This window comes from Falco cherrug, chromosome 7, assembly GCF_023634085.1.
Source record: "Falco cherrug isolate bFalChe1 chromosome 7, bFalChe1.pri, whole genome shotgun sequence".
Lineage (NCBI taxonomy): Eukaryota > Metazoa > Chordata > Aves > Falconiformes > Falconidae > Falco > Falco cherrug.
This window is the reverse complement of record NC_073703.1, coordinates 20462879-20479943: the sequence shown is the minus strand read 5'-3', so window position 1 is coordinate 20479943 and position 17065 is coordinate 20462879. Positions and strand designations below refer to the sequence as shown.

At 39.3% G+C, this 17065-nt stretch overlaps 1 protein-coding gene across 5 annotated transcripts in view; it reads left to right on the top strand.

The window, feature by feature from the left end:
• Nucleotides 1-17065, top strand: part of APBA2 (amyloid beta precursor protein binding family A member 2) — a 106310-nt gene that overhangs the window by 48421 nt on the left and 40824 nt on the right. For all 5 annotated transcript variants that reach the window (XR_008733223.1, XM_055716599.1, XM_055716597.1 and 2 more), the window contains one exon: nucleotides 12024-13024. Coding sequence is in view for 4 of the 5 variants with exons in the window: in XM_055716599.1 (XP_055572574.1) it covers nucleotides 12062-13024 (963 nt within the window). In the remaining variant the exon portion in view is untranslated. The remainder of the gene's footprint in view (nucleotides 1-12023; nucleotides 13025-17065) is intronic.

The window sequence follows — 17065 nt, the reverse complement described above, 5'->3', positions numbered from 1 at the left end:
TAGGTCTGGTTTAATGCGATCAGGAGTCTGGAACTCAGTGCAAGGAATATCTCAGCTTACCAGGCTTCAGAGAGCAGGCAGTCTGCCTAGCCTGCACCACGAGAGGGAGTTTTCTATTAAAAAGAAACTGTCAAATGCACAGCTCAGATTTGTGTTCTTGTGGAAGAGAATCTCATGGAGCCAGCAGGTTTTACATTTCTTCTTACTGTGCAGACCCTCTTTTTGCAGTATTTTTTTTCCCCTCTAACAATGTGGAAATTTGGAATTTATGCTTGTCAGAAGTGCTAATCCCTCCCCTTTAAGGAATTCCCCAAATCCTGTCTCACCTTTTGACTATACCTAAGTCACTAGTCACTGTACGGGTTTGATGACTTGAAAGCCTCTTCTAGGAATTTGCCACAGTAAATTAACATTTTTTCCATGTCCTAGCCAAAATAAATTTTATCTCACTCTTGTACAACACATTTCTGAGTGCACACTACACCTTCCAGTCATTGTTCAATCCACTTCAAAAACACTGACTTGTAGACAGAACATAAGAATTCCATTTATTAACAGACACTTTAGGTGGAATCATTTGATTTTATTACTAAAGCAGTAGTCAAATCTCCAGTAGGGGCCAAGTTTTCTTTCTGTGGTTTTTCTAATGAACAATCTTTTCAAAAGTATAGTGGTATGCAGAGATAAGAAGAAGGAAATTTAATTCCGTTGGCTGTTTTTTAGGAAATGTTTTAAGTGGACAGAAAATTCTGTGCTAGACTTAAGATTCTGAAGAACTTGCAATAGGTAATGTTTTTGCATGTCAGTTGTGTGGGGCCAGATCCTGTCAGTATAAATCTGTATAGCTGGCCCTTCTGAACTGAGCAGTTTTCCCACAAATTCTGCTGCCTCCAAGTTCAGTGTCTGTTTGGTCGCCTTTGAATTTACAGCCACACAACTTTCCATAGCTAAACTAGCCCTGGCTCATGCTATGCTGATAGCAATCTGTTATAATTTAGTGCTAAGTCAGTATGGGAACTGACCTTGTTATCGAGATAAAAATATGACCCAGGAAACTGCAAGATGAACATAAAAAGCCTACAAATTAGCAGGAGATAGAAAGATTGCCAGACTTCTGAGTAGCCTACATGGTCAGCAGAAAAGTATTCTGCAAAGTATTTTACAACTTTGTATAATCCATTTTAAGACAGCCAAAAAAAAATTCTAGCAGAGCTCTGGATGGATTATGAGTCATCTCACAGTGGCTAGAATGTGTTTTAATTGAATTGGCATATATTCTTCGTGCATGATAATGTTAATATGTACTTTACTTTTCCCTTATTCCTGTATTTCCTTCCCTTATTCCTATACATCCTATACTTTCCCTTATTCCCAGTGGATTAGGAAATACTTAGGATAATCATGAGGAGATACTCTGCATAGCTGTCAATGGAGCATTTGTGTGCAGGTAAGACACAAGGGACACACTTCCATTGCTTAGAACTGATCTCTTGGAGCAGGGTGGTCACAAGAATAGCTCATAAAACACGATTGCCGTAATTTTCAAGGCTCCTCTTGTTCTGTTGAATAAAAATATTCTGTTCCTGTCCCTCCCTCAGTTTAAGATGCCTGTAATGAGGTTATATTTCTGGTGGGTTTTTCTGCATAGCAGGCATAACTGCAAAACTAATACTAGTCCTGAAATCTTTACTCAGGCTAGTATATGGATGTGGCACTACCGGTTTAGTATCCCTCTTTGAGCTGTGGAATTAAACCCTGAAGAATGATTAAGCCACATCAACAATAAATTATAATTAAATATGTGATTACACATACTTTTATTACTTCAGCAGGAAATAGCTAATCTTTCTAATTATAAAAGCTACATTCATTTGGGATATACATTCAAAAATACTATTTCTGCAACGCCATAGGATTTTACACTGTCTTTAGCATATCTTTGTCTCTGTTCTACTTTTAATTTCTGTGGTGGGTTCCAATTATAGAACACTTTTAGAATGCCATTTACAAGATAATTATTTCATTTGAAAGGCTTATTAGATTAAGCCAAACAGAGCAAATGTTACATACCATGAAAAGAAATGCAAGAACACAGCTCAGAATGTACAGTCTTTTGAAAATATGAAAAACAGTTAGGTTGTCGGACCTATAGAAAAGTAGATGTAAAGATTTCACTTTCATGTGACGTAATGAAACATTTCGAATATACTGAGGGATCATGTTGATTTGGTTTAACAGGAGCAAAAGACATTCCATTGCAAATTATTTACTATTTCTCTTTGGTTTCAGGGTGAGGAGAAGGAGGTATTCATTAGATATGGCTGGTCAATATATGCTGTTCATTCCTTCAATATATGCATATGCATTTCATGTTCTACTCAGAATGCAACTTGCTTGCTGACAAATTGCTTGCTGACAAACCCTCCAAAAAAAAAGGAGGGTAGTAACTCAGGACACTTTTAGGGTACAGGGATGTGTATTTTGGAAATCCTGGGCTGTTGAGGTATCTAGTATACTGTGGCTGTTGTAGCTTTAAACAGAATTTCTGCAAGACTGCAACTGAAATAATCCTGGCATACAGAAGCATTCGTTTTTATCTCAGAACTTCAGTTTCTCACTCTACTGTCAGTTGTTAAACTAATAAAATGAGCATAATGGTGAGTAATAATGGATATATAATTTTCTTTCCTGTTTGCCTGTTCAGTGATTTTTTTCAAAGTAATATCTTTTGTGACTACCTCAGATTCAGAGTAGACACAGTTGAGTAACCAGTAAAAGATTTTTTTTTTTTTTTTGCCTTATCTACACAGGAAGACCCTAGTGGCTACTCCTGAGATAACTAGCGAGTCATGCATTTTAATGCCATCTATTTTTACATGCTGCTCACTTTCACTTCCCCCACACGTTTCCCTCATTTCTTTAAAGATCATTCTTTCTCTTTGCTTCCCATGCAAATCTCTTGCTGTCTTCTAGTTCTGTGTCTTGATTATGTTAAGCATATTAAAATAATACTTAGGTGAGAAGTTGAAGCTCCAAAACACTGGCACCAAATTTATAGTTGCCTTCAGTTGTTTTTTCCTCCTGGACTATCCCAGCTATGCTGTGAACAAATCAGAAGGCAGGTGGTATAACAAAATGTGTAATCATAACATTATAAAACGTATGTTCACTGTGTGAGGGCGAGTAGTTAAAAGGAAGATCATGAATCTGGAACTTAATGTGTTGCTGCTACAATTAACAAAATGAAATAACTTTTGTTGATGTTTTTAATTTGTAACTTCCTACTTTATTTTGGTCCTTACTGAAAACAAGGGATTACGTATGTTGGACACGTGGTCAGTGTTGTATGAGCGTTGTGTGGATGTGCTGAGATCACCTCTGCAGCTGAGCTACCAAACTCAGCAGCAGTTATCGTATGAGGTGGAGGCACTGGAGGGCATAAACCATCTCTTCTCTTCAAAAGGTGTGTTTGGTGGTTTTCTGGCTTGTCTTTTTAGAGGGTGTAAAATACTTATGTTCCTTTGCACTGGAGGGAGCCCCAGCCTTACATCTGCCCAGCAGGGAGATGAGAAACTGGTCTTGAGAGAAGAGGCCAAGGAAAAAATATTGAAAGACTTCTAAAGACAGTTTTTGTAAAAAAAATTGACAGACTCAACATTGTCTAAAGGCACTCAGAAAAGAGAAAGAGTCAGATTAAAATAAGGTAGTTTTGAATGGAACTTCACAGGACAAAAAAAAAAGCATTTCTAAAGCCTGTTTCTGCTCGCTGCAAACCATGCTGCTTTAAAATGTATTTTCTTATTTGAAATTTGCTTGATTTTAATTTTAAATGAAGGAAAAAGGTGGAAAATCTAAATAGCAAGTTGGTGTTAATTCTATCCACATTTTATGTTTGCAACTCTTATTTTTAGATCACTGTCTAGAAGAGGTCAAGTATGTGAGAGTTGAAGCATCTTAAATAGCAAAAGAGCTCATTTAAGACTTGTTTAGCTTCTGTTAGTCCTCTCATTCCTCTTGTGGGTTGGGATGAAGATTCTTTTGGAAGAAAGAAGAAACGGGAAGGATTGCTTAGGGCATTTAGCAAGAGCCAACAGAAACTGGAAATTCATATATAGTTAAGCTTTAGACTTCTTGGAAGTGTCCCAAATCATCAACTGCACTGACAAAACATTTCAGGTATATTCATATATACCCTATTTATTGAAGTTTATTTTCTAAATGGCTTTTTACTATTTTCAGTCAGGCCCTCCTGCAAATAATCTTAATACATTATTGTTTATGCATGACAACTCATAGAAAGAAATAAACTCCCCATAAATGCAGTGTCTTCTCTAATTCGCATGCAGAAAACTTGCTGAGAGAGGATAGCTAGCATACCCTGCAAAAGGCAGAAGTGCCATTCACAAGACCAGCTTAACTGCTAGCTTAGGCTGGTGGGACTCAGATTTTGGAGTTCTGGACACAAACTAGGCCTCAGTCCAGTTTTCCATCTCAGCTTTCACAGTAGAAAAATCAGATCTAAACAGCTAAAAGCTAGTAACTTTTGTTCTTTACTTGAAAGTATTCCTTACGGCGTATTTTCACAAATAGGGGAATGAAGCCATTTCACTGGTTTATGAATAACAAACCAACTCCAAGCGACATGCCCAGTGACAGAGACTAGAGTTTACCACTACCACACATCTTGATTTCTCTGGTGTCTTTGGTGATGGTTTTTTCCCCCCTCCAAAAAGTGGTTGTTTTTTTGCTTTTTTTTGTGGTTTTGTTGGGGTTTCTTTTTTTTGGGGGGTGGGGTGGGGTGGGTTGGGTTGGAATGTGGGAATGATGAAATCTGGCATCTCTGAGACTTGCAGGTCCAAACAGCACCCATGAATCATCTACTGCCACAAAAATCCAAGAATACAAAAAACACCTAGGCATTTTGGGACCTGCTGAGCACGCATTTGACTATATTTGCATGTATTTACTGCACAGGCAGATCTAACATCCTGGACAGAAAAGTACCAGTTCTGCTTATGTCCTAATTAAGAAATGAAACTTCTATCCTGGGTCTTTCCCTTCCCTGGAAGAACGGGTTGTGGTTTTGTAGAGTTTTTTTGTATTAAATTCAAAAGCTTTAGAGAAAAGGGCTAGACATTTTTTTTTACAGGCCTGTCTAACAGTGCCAGGGTGTGCCAGCCTTACTCAGAGAAACACTTCTCAATTTTAATAAGTGAGATGCTGCTCAGGATGGCACAACATGATCCTAATTTAATTGTGTTATGGTAATTCTGATTGTAGGACACAGTCTTGCAGTTTCCATGTACAGATGCTAAAAGATCGGCGTTAACACCGGCTCTCTCTACGTATGCAGGACCACCATCCCCAGTCCTCACTTGCTATATGCCCTTCTGCCTTTCCTTCATTAGAGATCCTGCACTCCTGACATCAGTGTCTGTGTGCTTAGTCTACTGTGAGTTAGAGGGGGATCAGGGTGAGAGTAAGGATCCCATTTACACCTACTTTTAGAAGAGCTGGCAGGTTATCCTGCCTTGTGCTTGGGGAGCAGCGCAGGAAGAATTTTTGTGGTCTGTAGAGTCAGATCTACTAAAAAATGAACACTAAGCTAATGCAGTTTGGCCTCGGGGAAATCAAATGACTGCAAAGTCTGACATAGGAATGGCAGGCTCATGTTCTGTTATCTGCTTATTAAAAATTCTAGTTCCCAGTCTAGGATCAGTCACAATTCTTGGCTGACTTAGCAGATGGGAGTCTATTAAGTCTTTTGTAATGAAAGCCTGCTGAGAAATACTATTAGTTTGGTGCTAAAATTGTTTTGAAGAAATTAAAGTTAGATTTTTTCCATTTTATCTGCTTATCAGAAAAGAGACTGGTATAATTAGTATTGAGCCCTGCAATCATGACTTTTCTGATGCAGTTCTGTTGAAAAGTACTATGATCTCAGTTACAGTTGTACCGAGTAACTTTCTGAACGTACATCTGAACAAGGGTTGCATGGCTTTTTACAGCATTGATTATGCATGTGTAGGGCTAACATATGGAATAGCTTAAGTCAGCAGTGCATTGAAAGCACAGCTCGACAGCAGAGCAGCAAGCTGCAGGGCCATACATGCTCTAGTCTGGCCTGACAGTAAATTGCATTGCTATGCTCATGTTCCACTTACATCTGAAAATGACTTCTACAGGGTAGAGCGCTACATCTTTTCAGAACCAATTTAATAGCAGATAGATTGTATTGGATATTTGAGGAAAATAGGAGGTACTGAACAATTTCAGGGAAGCAAAACTTGGGTGGTAATTGTGTCGAAACTGCCAAAGGGTACAGATACTTGAAGTGGGGGAGAAAGGAGACTGAGAAGTAGATGGAGAAAAGAGTAAACACAGCAAAGAGGCCTTGCAAAACAAGGCAGGTATATCAAATTAAGGCCAGTAAACCGCTTAGGTTGACCTATAGGTTGCAAAAATAGGGCTGAAAAGATCATTTGGTGGTAGATAAGCACACAATAGTATGTGTGTTGCCAAAAGAAGCTAACACCCTTCCCCTCCCCATCCCCTCAGATCACTGTGCATATTAAATGAAAAACTGTAAGGGAGCTTGTTTTGCTCCCACTAGAATGCTCTTCAGCTTGTGAGTCAAGTACATATGTAAAGCAGTTCTTTAAACACAGGCAGGAATATTATACTGGGTATTTGGCTTTATCACCACATACACAGTTGTGTACCATTTCCCATTTTTAATGGCTAGTTTAATTGGTCTCTCTCCATGGGAAGAAAGTAGTGAAGGTATCTTTCTACACAGGTGAAAATATGGTAAGTGTTAAGTATCATAAACCCTCACTGCAGCTGTCTGGGATTAGATGCAAGGAATTCAGGAGAAAGCTAATAACTATAATGAGCACTGATTAGAACATGTTCCAGCTGTAAGCCAGTAGTCCTGTTTCTAGGAGCAGAAGAGATTGGTTCCCCTATGCATACTCCTTTTTACTGCCACATAGAAATGCAGCATGTGTTTTCTGGAGATTTTCTTTTTCTCTCAGCATTGAGCTGGGGCAAGGAAACTTTAGAAAAATAAAGCAAAACCATTATAGAAGGCAAAACATTTTTATTGAGAACCCTCAGTAACTTGGCCCCTTAATCACTGATCTTGACAACACTGATGGAGCTTTAGTGGTGCACTGTACAACAAAAATCAGCATTTGCTTGTCTCAGCAGGATAAAGTTACTGAATCCCAAGGAGACTAAGGAAGGATACAGCACTGACCCCCCAGGCTCTCAGGAACACTTCTTTCCCCCCCAGTCAGAAGTTGAAAGACACACTTGGAGCGACACAGAAGTTTGACCCAGCTCTGCATTATCAAGGAGGGAGCTGAGCAACGAGGAGTAGAGAGGGAATCTTACACCAAGAAGAAGAAATCACCTGTTGACTCACTAGAAATATTTGTTTGTGAAGTGCCTCTGGATCCAGCAAATCATGACTCTCTTCACTTCAGAGGACTGGAGCAGTGTTACATAGAAATCCTGTTTTTTTTCCAATTTCAAGAACATTCTTAGTATCTGATAGAAGATTACATACCTGATATTCACCTAGATTTTGTGAAAAAAAATTAGGAAAAGTATTAGTCTGTGCAGTAGGTGACTCAGAAGGCTTCTGCACAGCAGAACATGTGGTAAAAATTCAGTATCTACTGCATTTGTCGAAAACCATCTGAGTTCTCACTTTGATCTTTTAAAATCTGAATACATTTGGGTTCAGTTAATTGTCATCCACATAGATAAACTAACATCTCTGTAAGTGAGAAGATGGAAGAGTTTGGACCTGTGGCCATCAGGAGTTAGCACCTTGCTGCATAAAATCATTCTAGGCTTTTTCTAAGTTGTTTCATATTAAGTTTTAAAAGATTTAGGTCATGCTAAACCTAATGTAAGACAATATTTTTCTTGGAAACCTGAGAAATACTTTGAAACAGCAGAAGAAAAGTGTGCTACCCTGGCTGTTTTAATATGAGTTAAAATACAGCTGTTTGTTTCCTCGACAGAAATGTATGCACAGCTTCATAAAGAGCAATTCTCAGACTTGTGTTTGAAAACTGGTTAGTAATTCAGATGCGGCAATACAGTTGTAGAAGTTACATTTTGTAGTTGAAGATAATATAATCAGTGCACATTCAGTCTGCAATTCAGAGGCTGAGAATAATAAATCCTGTCTTTTTATTTTAATGTGATCAGTGCTTGGTTTCCTGAAGAGTAGTGCCCCAGATGGCAGCAAATGTAAGGAGGCCAACTAGAACTGTAATTGTGCAGAGACTGCTTTGCAACTTCAGTTTCCATAGCATTAAGATCAGTCTTGCCTCTTACTGAAAAAAATTAGGCTTATTTTACCTCCATTGGGAATGTGTGCCTCAATTTCAGCATGCAGGGATAAAGCACTCCCTTCAGCCATGGGCCTCACACGGAATTAACTTTTCCGTTTGCTATGTCCTTCTAGTATGTCAGTGCTAGAGATGCTCAAGAGGAATTCCTTTCTCTATTTCTTATCACCTATCCTCTTAAAAAGTTTCCAGTCTGCCCCTGTTTATTTGAAGTTCTTCCTTTACACTCCCTCCCATAGTGCATATGCTGTACTTCCATACACCACTGTGGGGGAAGAGCTGCAGCTGCTGTCATTAACACTGCTCTGCTGATGACCATAGTCCTAGAGCCCCTAACCTGGCAGTTTCCCCGCAGCTGTTTAGCTGCTGTATATCAGCCATCTGTCCTGTTGTAGGCTCCTGCCCTGTCTAGCCACTGTCTTTTGGTGCTTGGAGCACACACAGATGGGTTCCTGTGACATGCGATGTTACACAGTATCTGGGGTGCAGCGGACTTTTTTGCAGTTAAATAACATCTATGAACACAGAGCTACTGGGTATCACTGCAGTGATACCACTTAAGGCACTTTGAGGGCCTGGATACCAAATGAAGATTTTTAGGTGTGGGTGGAAAAACTCCATTACACTGTCTGGCTAAAAAACCAAAATAATAAACAGGGTTCTTATCATCATGTGCTTTAGGAAAATCCGAGTTACAGCTTTCAAATGGTGCTTGTGTTACATGCTTTGTGCTTCTTTATCTTCAGAACTTGTATGCAGGGTCTACTGCACTGTGAATCTCTTAAGTATTACTTAATATGGTGAACACTTCTAATGACTAGTAGGCTGAGGCCACTGCAAATAAAAATAGTTCTTTCCTAGAGACACACTAATTTGTTCTGTTCTTGGCAAGAGATAACTTTCAGTTAAGACAGATGAGGTGTCTGTAGTTCTTTCTTGCATTGCCATGCAGAAATACCTTTGTTGTAGCACTCCATCTTAACTTGTCTTAGACATGTTTGCACAGCATGCTTACCCATTCCTGATCTGGTCATACAGGCAACTTGCCTTTCTGCTGCACAGGCTGCAAAACCTGCCCAGAGTATTGCAGTGGTGTGACTAATTGCTATTTTAATACAATGTAAATTAAGTTTTGTTTATACTGCAATCACAGTATAGAAGCATCCTTAGTTCACAGTAAGTAGAGCTGACAATCAGAGGCAGCGCTAGTGGACAGATGGCTTTGTGTACTGCATTTCTTATAACTGAACCCAAAGTAAGAATTGATAGCTATTTTATTAAAGGGATCACAGTGGGCCCACAGATTGTGTTGAGAAAGTCTTCCAAGTCTGCTAGTTCTTTTCATAGTGAAAAGGTGCAGGTAATCACTGGGAAGGTTTTGCTGCCTTCTCCGATTTTCTTGCTTAAAACCTCACTTCAGATATACTGTTTACTTCAAAGCTCTCTTTCAAGACTTCGTTCTACGAGGTATCAATTACTAAAGAGCTTCACATACTGGGTTCCTTTCATGTCTCCTCCTGTGACTAACACGCATCTCTGCTTTGTATCCCAGAACCTAGAATCAGTATTTCAGGGAGAGCTTAGATTTGCCATGTGGTGTCATTACAGTAATTGCAGTAATCCATAGACGCATCAGATCCCTGCATTTGTCACAAACTAAGGTTTGGGGTTTTCCTTGTGATATCAGAAATTCTGCAGTGGTATCTAGGAGGTTTTAGGTTATAGTGATAGGATATTTTTGGTAAATTCATAATGCCTAGGGAATTAATCTGTATAGTGCCTCTGATCCTTTAGCTCCATGCTAGTTCTGTTGCTGTATGTGTGCACACGAGACTTAGGAACTGGTTATGTCAAAATGACCATGTGGGTGGCTGACATGCCTTTGTGTAGAGCATGCGGTTGTGTGGCACATTTCAGAAGCCTGTGTCTGAGCTCAGGTCAGCCCAGTTAGGTAACTGCACAGGTTAAGCTTATAAGCATGGAACAAAGTACAGAAAGAAACATACTCTGAAAAATAAGTTGTTTCCCCCATCCAAATCACATAGAGCAGATCAGTTGTCAAGCCTGTCTGGAATTAGCAGTTTTCTTTATTTTGACTATTTGATACATACCATATAATCTCTGCTTATTTACTTAGAATCCAATATTTAGACAAAGATATGTAATTTCAAGTAGCACAAATATTTACTGGGAAGATGCCGTGAGATTTTATTGTAAATGAGTCTTTTTCTTGGCATATGAATTAGATTGTTTGACAATCTTGCAGAGTGATCTGGATAGATTGGAACATTGGGCTGTGATTAATGGGATGAAACTTAACAAGTCAAAATGCCAGATTCTGCACCTGGGACAGGGTAACACGGGGCACAAGTATGAATTGGGAGAGGCGGTGCTGAGAGCAGCCCCAGAAAGGGATCTGAGGGTGATGGTCGGCAGCAGGCTCACTGCAAGTCAGCAGTGTGCCCTGGCAGCCACACCTGCACCCAGGGGTGCACCACACACGGTGTAACCAGCCGGGCAAGAGAGGTGGCTATCCTGCCGCCTTCAGCGATGGTGCGGCCTCGCCTGGAGTACTGTGTGCGCTTCTGGGCCCCACAATTTAAAAGGGATATGAAGGTCCAGAGGAGGAAAAAAAAACAACTGGTGAAAGGACTGGAAGGAAAGTCCCATGAGAAACAGCTAAGGACTTTGGGCTTGTCTAGTTTGGAGAAAAGGAGGCTGAAGGGTCACCTCATTGCTCTCTGGGGCTTCCTGGGGAGGGCAAGTGGAGAAGGAGGAGCTGAGCTCTTCTCCCTGGGATCCAATGATAGAACTCGCGGGAACGGTTCAAAGCTGTGCCAGGGGAGCTTTAGACTGGCCATGAGGAAGCATTTCCTTACTGAGAGTGGTCGGACACTGGAACAAGCTTCCTAGAGAGGTGGTCAATGCCCCAAGCCCATCAGTGTTTAAAAGGCATTTGGACAACACCTCTAAAACATGCTTTAGCTTGGGGCTGACCAAATTGGTCAGGTAATTTGACTAGCTGATCATTGTAGGTCCCTTCCAACTGAAAGTCTAGTCTAAAAACAGTATTTGGTTTAACAATGGGAGATACTTTATGGCATCCAGCTAGTAAAAGCTAATAAACTAGTTAATGATTTTTTTTTTACTAATAGCAGTATGTTATCCTTTAGTGTTCTATGTGACTGCCAAGTTAATAGAATTATTTTCCTTTAGTTTTGGTAAGAGCGGGTCAGATTCTAAATGAATGCTTTCAGTACACATTAAAGAAATGCCTAAGCTGGAAATTGAAAAGAGCTTCTGTTTACTGCATAGCAATCAAAGCATGACCCCTTACTAGCAAGAAAAAGAAATTGAAAACTAATTTCAAGGTTCAGGATTAATTCTCTTTCAAATTGACAGAAGAGATCCTACACTAGAATACATTTAGCATAAATGTAGAACTGTCTCTCTATCTGTTCTTTTTAGCATGCAAGTTATTTTTCAGATTTCGTGGTTCCATAACATGAGCATTTTAAAAGTTAGCTGTCGGTGAATCTGGTTTGGATATCTACAAACACATAGTTTTAACCAAATAAATCTGTTTCCTATTAACATCATTGATCTCTACTCATGACCTTTTCCTGAATGTGTGTTTTTCCGTCTTCCCTACAGTAATTGCTTAGAAATGATTGTCGTATGAGGAGCTGGCTATGGCAAACAGGAAACGTCAGAGCACTACAGCCAGCATGCTGCATCACAGAGTGAGAGCTTGCCCTGCTTCAGCGCACAGCAGGGAGCCCGAAAATGAAGAAAGTGACCTTCCTATTGAAGACTATGCAGCCAAGGAGGCAGAACTAGCAACTGTCAGACAAGGTAGCCCTACACCTGTGGAACATGAGTGCAATGATCATAGTGGAGATGGTGACTCCAGCTCTGACTATGTGAATAACACCTCTGAGGAGGAGGACTATGATGAAGGCTTGCCAGAGGAAGAGGGGATCACATACTACATTAGATACTGTCCAGAGGATGACAGTTACCTGGAAGGAATGGACTGCAATGGGGAGGAGTATGCTCCCCACGAGGAACACCATGTTGAAACAGATGAGTGTCAGGAAGCTGTAGAAGAGTGGGCTGAAGGTAAAATTCAGCACCAAGATGCAAATGAGGTGACAGACAGGCAAGAGTGGCAGGAAGGTCAAGATAATGGCGTGCAGATTTTGGAGGATGAAGCATCATCTTTGGAGATTCAAGACCAAGAAGAAAACATACAGTACTGTCAAAGTGAAGGTGGCTATCCGGACTATTACCCAGAGGCTAATGGAAACTCACAGGGAATATCACCATACCATTCTAGAAAGGAAGATGGAGAGCTGGAAGAGCAGGAAGAGGACATTGACCAGATTGTAGCAGAAATCAAAATGAGTATGAGCATGAGCAGCATTAATAGTACAACAGAAATGAGTCCAGAGCACACTGGGACTGAAAACATGGCACACGACTATAAAGAGACTTGTTCAAAAGGAGAAGCTGTTCACAGTGCTAACAGGCATGAGGGGAGGCCAAAATCACTGAATATCCCATCTGCCTCTAAGCACAGTGGAGATGTTCCTAGAAGTTTTAAAGCAAAGTCAAGAACCCCAGAGGACAGACAGAAGTGGCCACAAGAGCAGGTATGAGGTTCTCTGTTTAACTAGACTGTCAGAGGCATTATGCAAATACCGTGTTATTTATTCCAAACAGAATGAGAGCACAGTATTTTACTTTTTTTTTTACTCAGTATTGCATTCACAGCTACATGAATTCACATTGTGTGTTTAGAAAAAGGTGCTGAATGTAGTCAGTATGCATAGAGAACTAGGAAGGAGGTTTTGCACAGAGAACAGATGAGTCAAAGGTATTTCAGATGCCTGGGGCAAATTTAGTTTTACACCAATATAAATAGTTTGCACTATTTTTATCCTGCAGTGACAAGGGATAAAAGTGGAGTCAGCACTGAAATAGTTGAAGGTGTTTTGGTCCTGCCCCATTAAGGGCTTCTGTTCCCTTGCCTTAGTGGGTGATTACTTTTTATTTCTTTTGTTTTCAGTAGAACACCTGCCAGGGCTAGATCTTGCAGTTTCATTAACATATGCAGGAAGTACCTGCCTACCTTGACCTTGGCAAGAAAGAAGAAGTAGGACCTTTACCTCTACCAAAAATGCTGTTGAGCAGTTTTATCACAAAAACAGCATAGAAGTTAAACCATGCATGATCTTTTCATGTTCTAATGTGAGTGCCAGTAAAAAAAAAGGATCTGGAAATGAAGTTCAAGCTTTTCTAGAGGAAGAAGTGTGAGGTTTTCTTTTTTGAAGTTTCAAATTGGATGTGCTTACTTCCTTGGAGACACATATTCCCTTTGCTCTAAGGTCAGTTTAAAGCTTAGACTTTGCATCTCTGAAGTTATGTGCAGTGAATATTAGTTATCTTCTGCAATAAAGAGGTATCTAAGTTAAACATAACATCTATTTAGATGACAGACTAATAAGGATAAGTGAATTATTTTGCCTTATCTTTAAAATGCTTTATTAAACTTCAGAGGTATAAATTTCCTGTTCCAGCTTTATGAAATCTGTAAATGTTACATTCTGTGGTTAACTGCCCCACCATTAAACAATTAAATCTAGATGATTCCATTAAAAACAGACTTTAAAATATGGCAAGTCTTCTGAAAAACCAGTCAAAGGAAATAAAGTGTTTAAGTATAAGCTGATGAAACAGGTTGACATTTATTATATTTGTGAGCAACAAAAAATCTTAGGGGGATATTTTTGCATTTCCCATATCTACAAGGAAGTGTTTAATACTCATTTCTACATTCTATTTTCAGAAGTATAATTAGAACAAATTTGATGTAGCTCACTATACTGAGTGCCTTACTGCTAGCATAAAAGTTCTAGCATGTGTGAATAAGCTTGATTATCTTGAATGGTTTGAATAGTTACTAGGTGCTGGCTAGGAGCAGAGAAGTCTAGTTAGCATATTTTAGACTAACTATGGTCTTTCTGGCACAGTACACCAGCAGCTGCTACTGGGAGTGTTGCTGCTTTAAAGTTTTGGAAGTATATGCAGAACAGAAGAGGAGCTCTTGAATAAGAAAGTCAGTGAATTCTTCTATATGCTTGAATAGTTGTTGGTTTTTTTTTTTCCCCTGCCCCAAATGATTCATTCAAACATAATTAAAAATAGACTTTCATTTTAACATCTTTTTGTATTCCTTCAAAGTTTATTTAGCAGAGGTTGAGCTGAATTGCACAGAACCTTTATTATTCTTGCTAGACCAGTAACAACAGGGGCTTTTTTAACACCAGGATATTGATATAACTGCCACTGGTGCAAAAATAAACAAAGTATTTCTAAGTTGCCTGTCTGAGCTTTAATTGTTACTTCTAGTCTGTCTTGGGCCAGTGCCTTAATGTTTTTTAATGATGGAGGAAGTGCTGCTGTGATAGGTAGCCACTGGCTGGCATACAGCTGTCAAGGGTCTACATCACTCTTCATAAAACCCACAAACTATTGTCTAATGACTAGATCATTAATCAATACACAATATTGAGAGAAAGGAAAGTAGATACAGCACTACAGGTATCCATTTCAATTCAGTACGAAGGGATAAACAAACTGGGTAACAAGACATGCATTTAATTTCTAAGAAGGGAGACATGACAAAGCTGCTGTGGGCATCTTCACTGAAGACAAGAGCACAGAGGCCTCCAAGGCATAATAGAGGTGTGAAGCAGCATTTCTTACGGGATGCAGAGGCTCAGACAGACACATGAAGATATTTTCCCCCTCCCCCACCCCAAGCCTCCAGGGTTCTAAGAAGTTTAAAAGAAAGTTAAATCTCTGGCAAGCATTATTTGACTGTGTTTATCATAACAAGACTGGTCTTCTTTTGGTGTGTTCTGTTCACCTACTGCCAGTTGCTTATCATCCTCAGCTTTATCTAAAGTCAGGTTCCTTGTGAGGGCATTAGTCTAAGATTACAGTATCCATTTCTGCCAAAGTAAGTTTTATATTTAATAGGTCCTTAAATGTCCTTAACATGAGGTGTGGCTGGACCTTTAACATAGATGTTAAACCTCAGAGAATTTAGATAAAGTACAGAGGATTATTTTTTTTTCTTCCAGGGCATTCAGTTTTTTAAATATTTACTAGAAAATGTCTAAAGGATGATGCATTTTGGGTACTGTCTACATGAACCTGTATCTCATTTGCAAAACTGAGACAGTCCTTATTTTAGTTACAACAATTAAAGTTCTTACATAGCAAAAGGAGAAAAAAAAGGAGAAAAAGTCAAGGCCACTGTCAGTAGATCTGCACGCCAAACTTACTGCTTGTTGAGAATTTGCTTGGAAGATCTTGGTTTTGTCATCTTACTAAAAGAGTTCGGTTATTGTGAGTGAGCACTACAGTACAAAATACCGTGGTGAGACAGATGACAAGCATACATATTGCATACAGAACCCTTTTTTTGCCCAATTCTTTAAATTAAATATAGGTTTGAATGCTTTTAAGTTAAACCGCGATACTATGTGCGTGTGTCAGTTTTTGTAAACAATAAGCAAACAGGAATGTGCATTTTGTGGTTTTATGCACATCCTGCGCTGTCCTTAGCCTTTTTCCACATTGATGCTCCTCTTTCCCTGCCTGCCATAGGTGGGTAATACTGCTGCATAAAATTTCAGGTTGTTACCAGTACCTGATACACAACACTGTTTTAATGCCTTTAAAGCCAGTTATTAGTCCTTAGCCCATGATAAATGCTAGCAATTGTCTTATATACAGAATGTTAAATAACCAGTAGATAAATGCGATTTTAAAGGTTCCAGTTGCTAGGTTTGTTTTCAGCAATTAATCACTGGAGAACAGTCGTCACTTCTAAGAGAGACCCACAGTCTACAGAGAATGGAAAACACAGTAAGAATCTCATTTTACTTTCAGTGTGGGTCAGTCTCCAGTCTTAAATATACATGTTCGCCCTTGAATACTCTGGGGATATACGAGCTTGCTTGTATGAGCCTTTATTTGTAAATACCCCTAGGGAAGCGCAGGAGAGGATCTGTACCAGATAAGCCCGAGGAAAACATAGAATGCATTTGGAGTGCGTATTTGCTCTAACTCACTGCTTAGCACAACTGATTTCTTGCAGGTTTTCCATGCCTACATTATTTAAGAAAGGCATTACAACTATGAAGTTGAAACTGAATATTTTGAGCATTTCATGACAACTCAAATTTAACAACTTCAAGCTAGAAGTTTCCCCCATCTGACGACTTAGTCATCTAAGACTGGGCCAATTATTAATTTAGCTGACATACAAAGAAATTTTCACTTTTGCTTATGATTTCATTTCAAGTTTTTCAGCTTCATGCAGAAAAGTCAAATATAGTCAGAGACCCTATTGATGTAATTCCTCTGAATTATCACAGTTTTTATTGTAAAATAAATGTGAATTAACTTACATCTTTGCATAGATTACAGAGGCAGAGGAACTGAATGGCTCATTCAACTGATACTAGCATATAGTACAACCAGAAATTTTAACGTGTTGTGGTGTTCCTGTGAAAAAGTAGCTGCCGTTGGCTTGAAGGTTGTTTGGTTTTTTTTTCCTTTTTTGAATGCTATTACATTTACATAGCTTTAAGTTTAGCTAGGATATTGTTGGTCTGGCA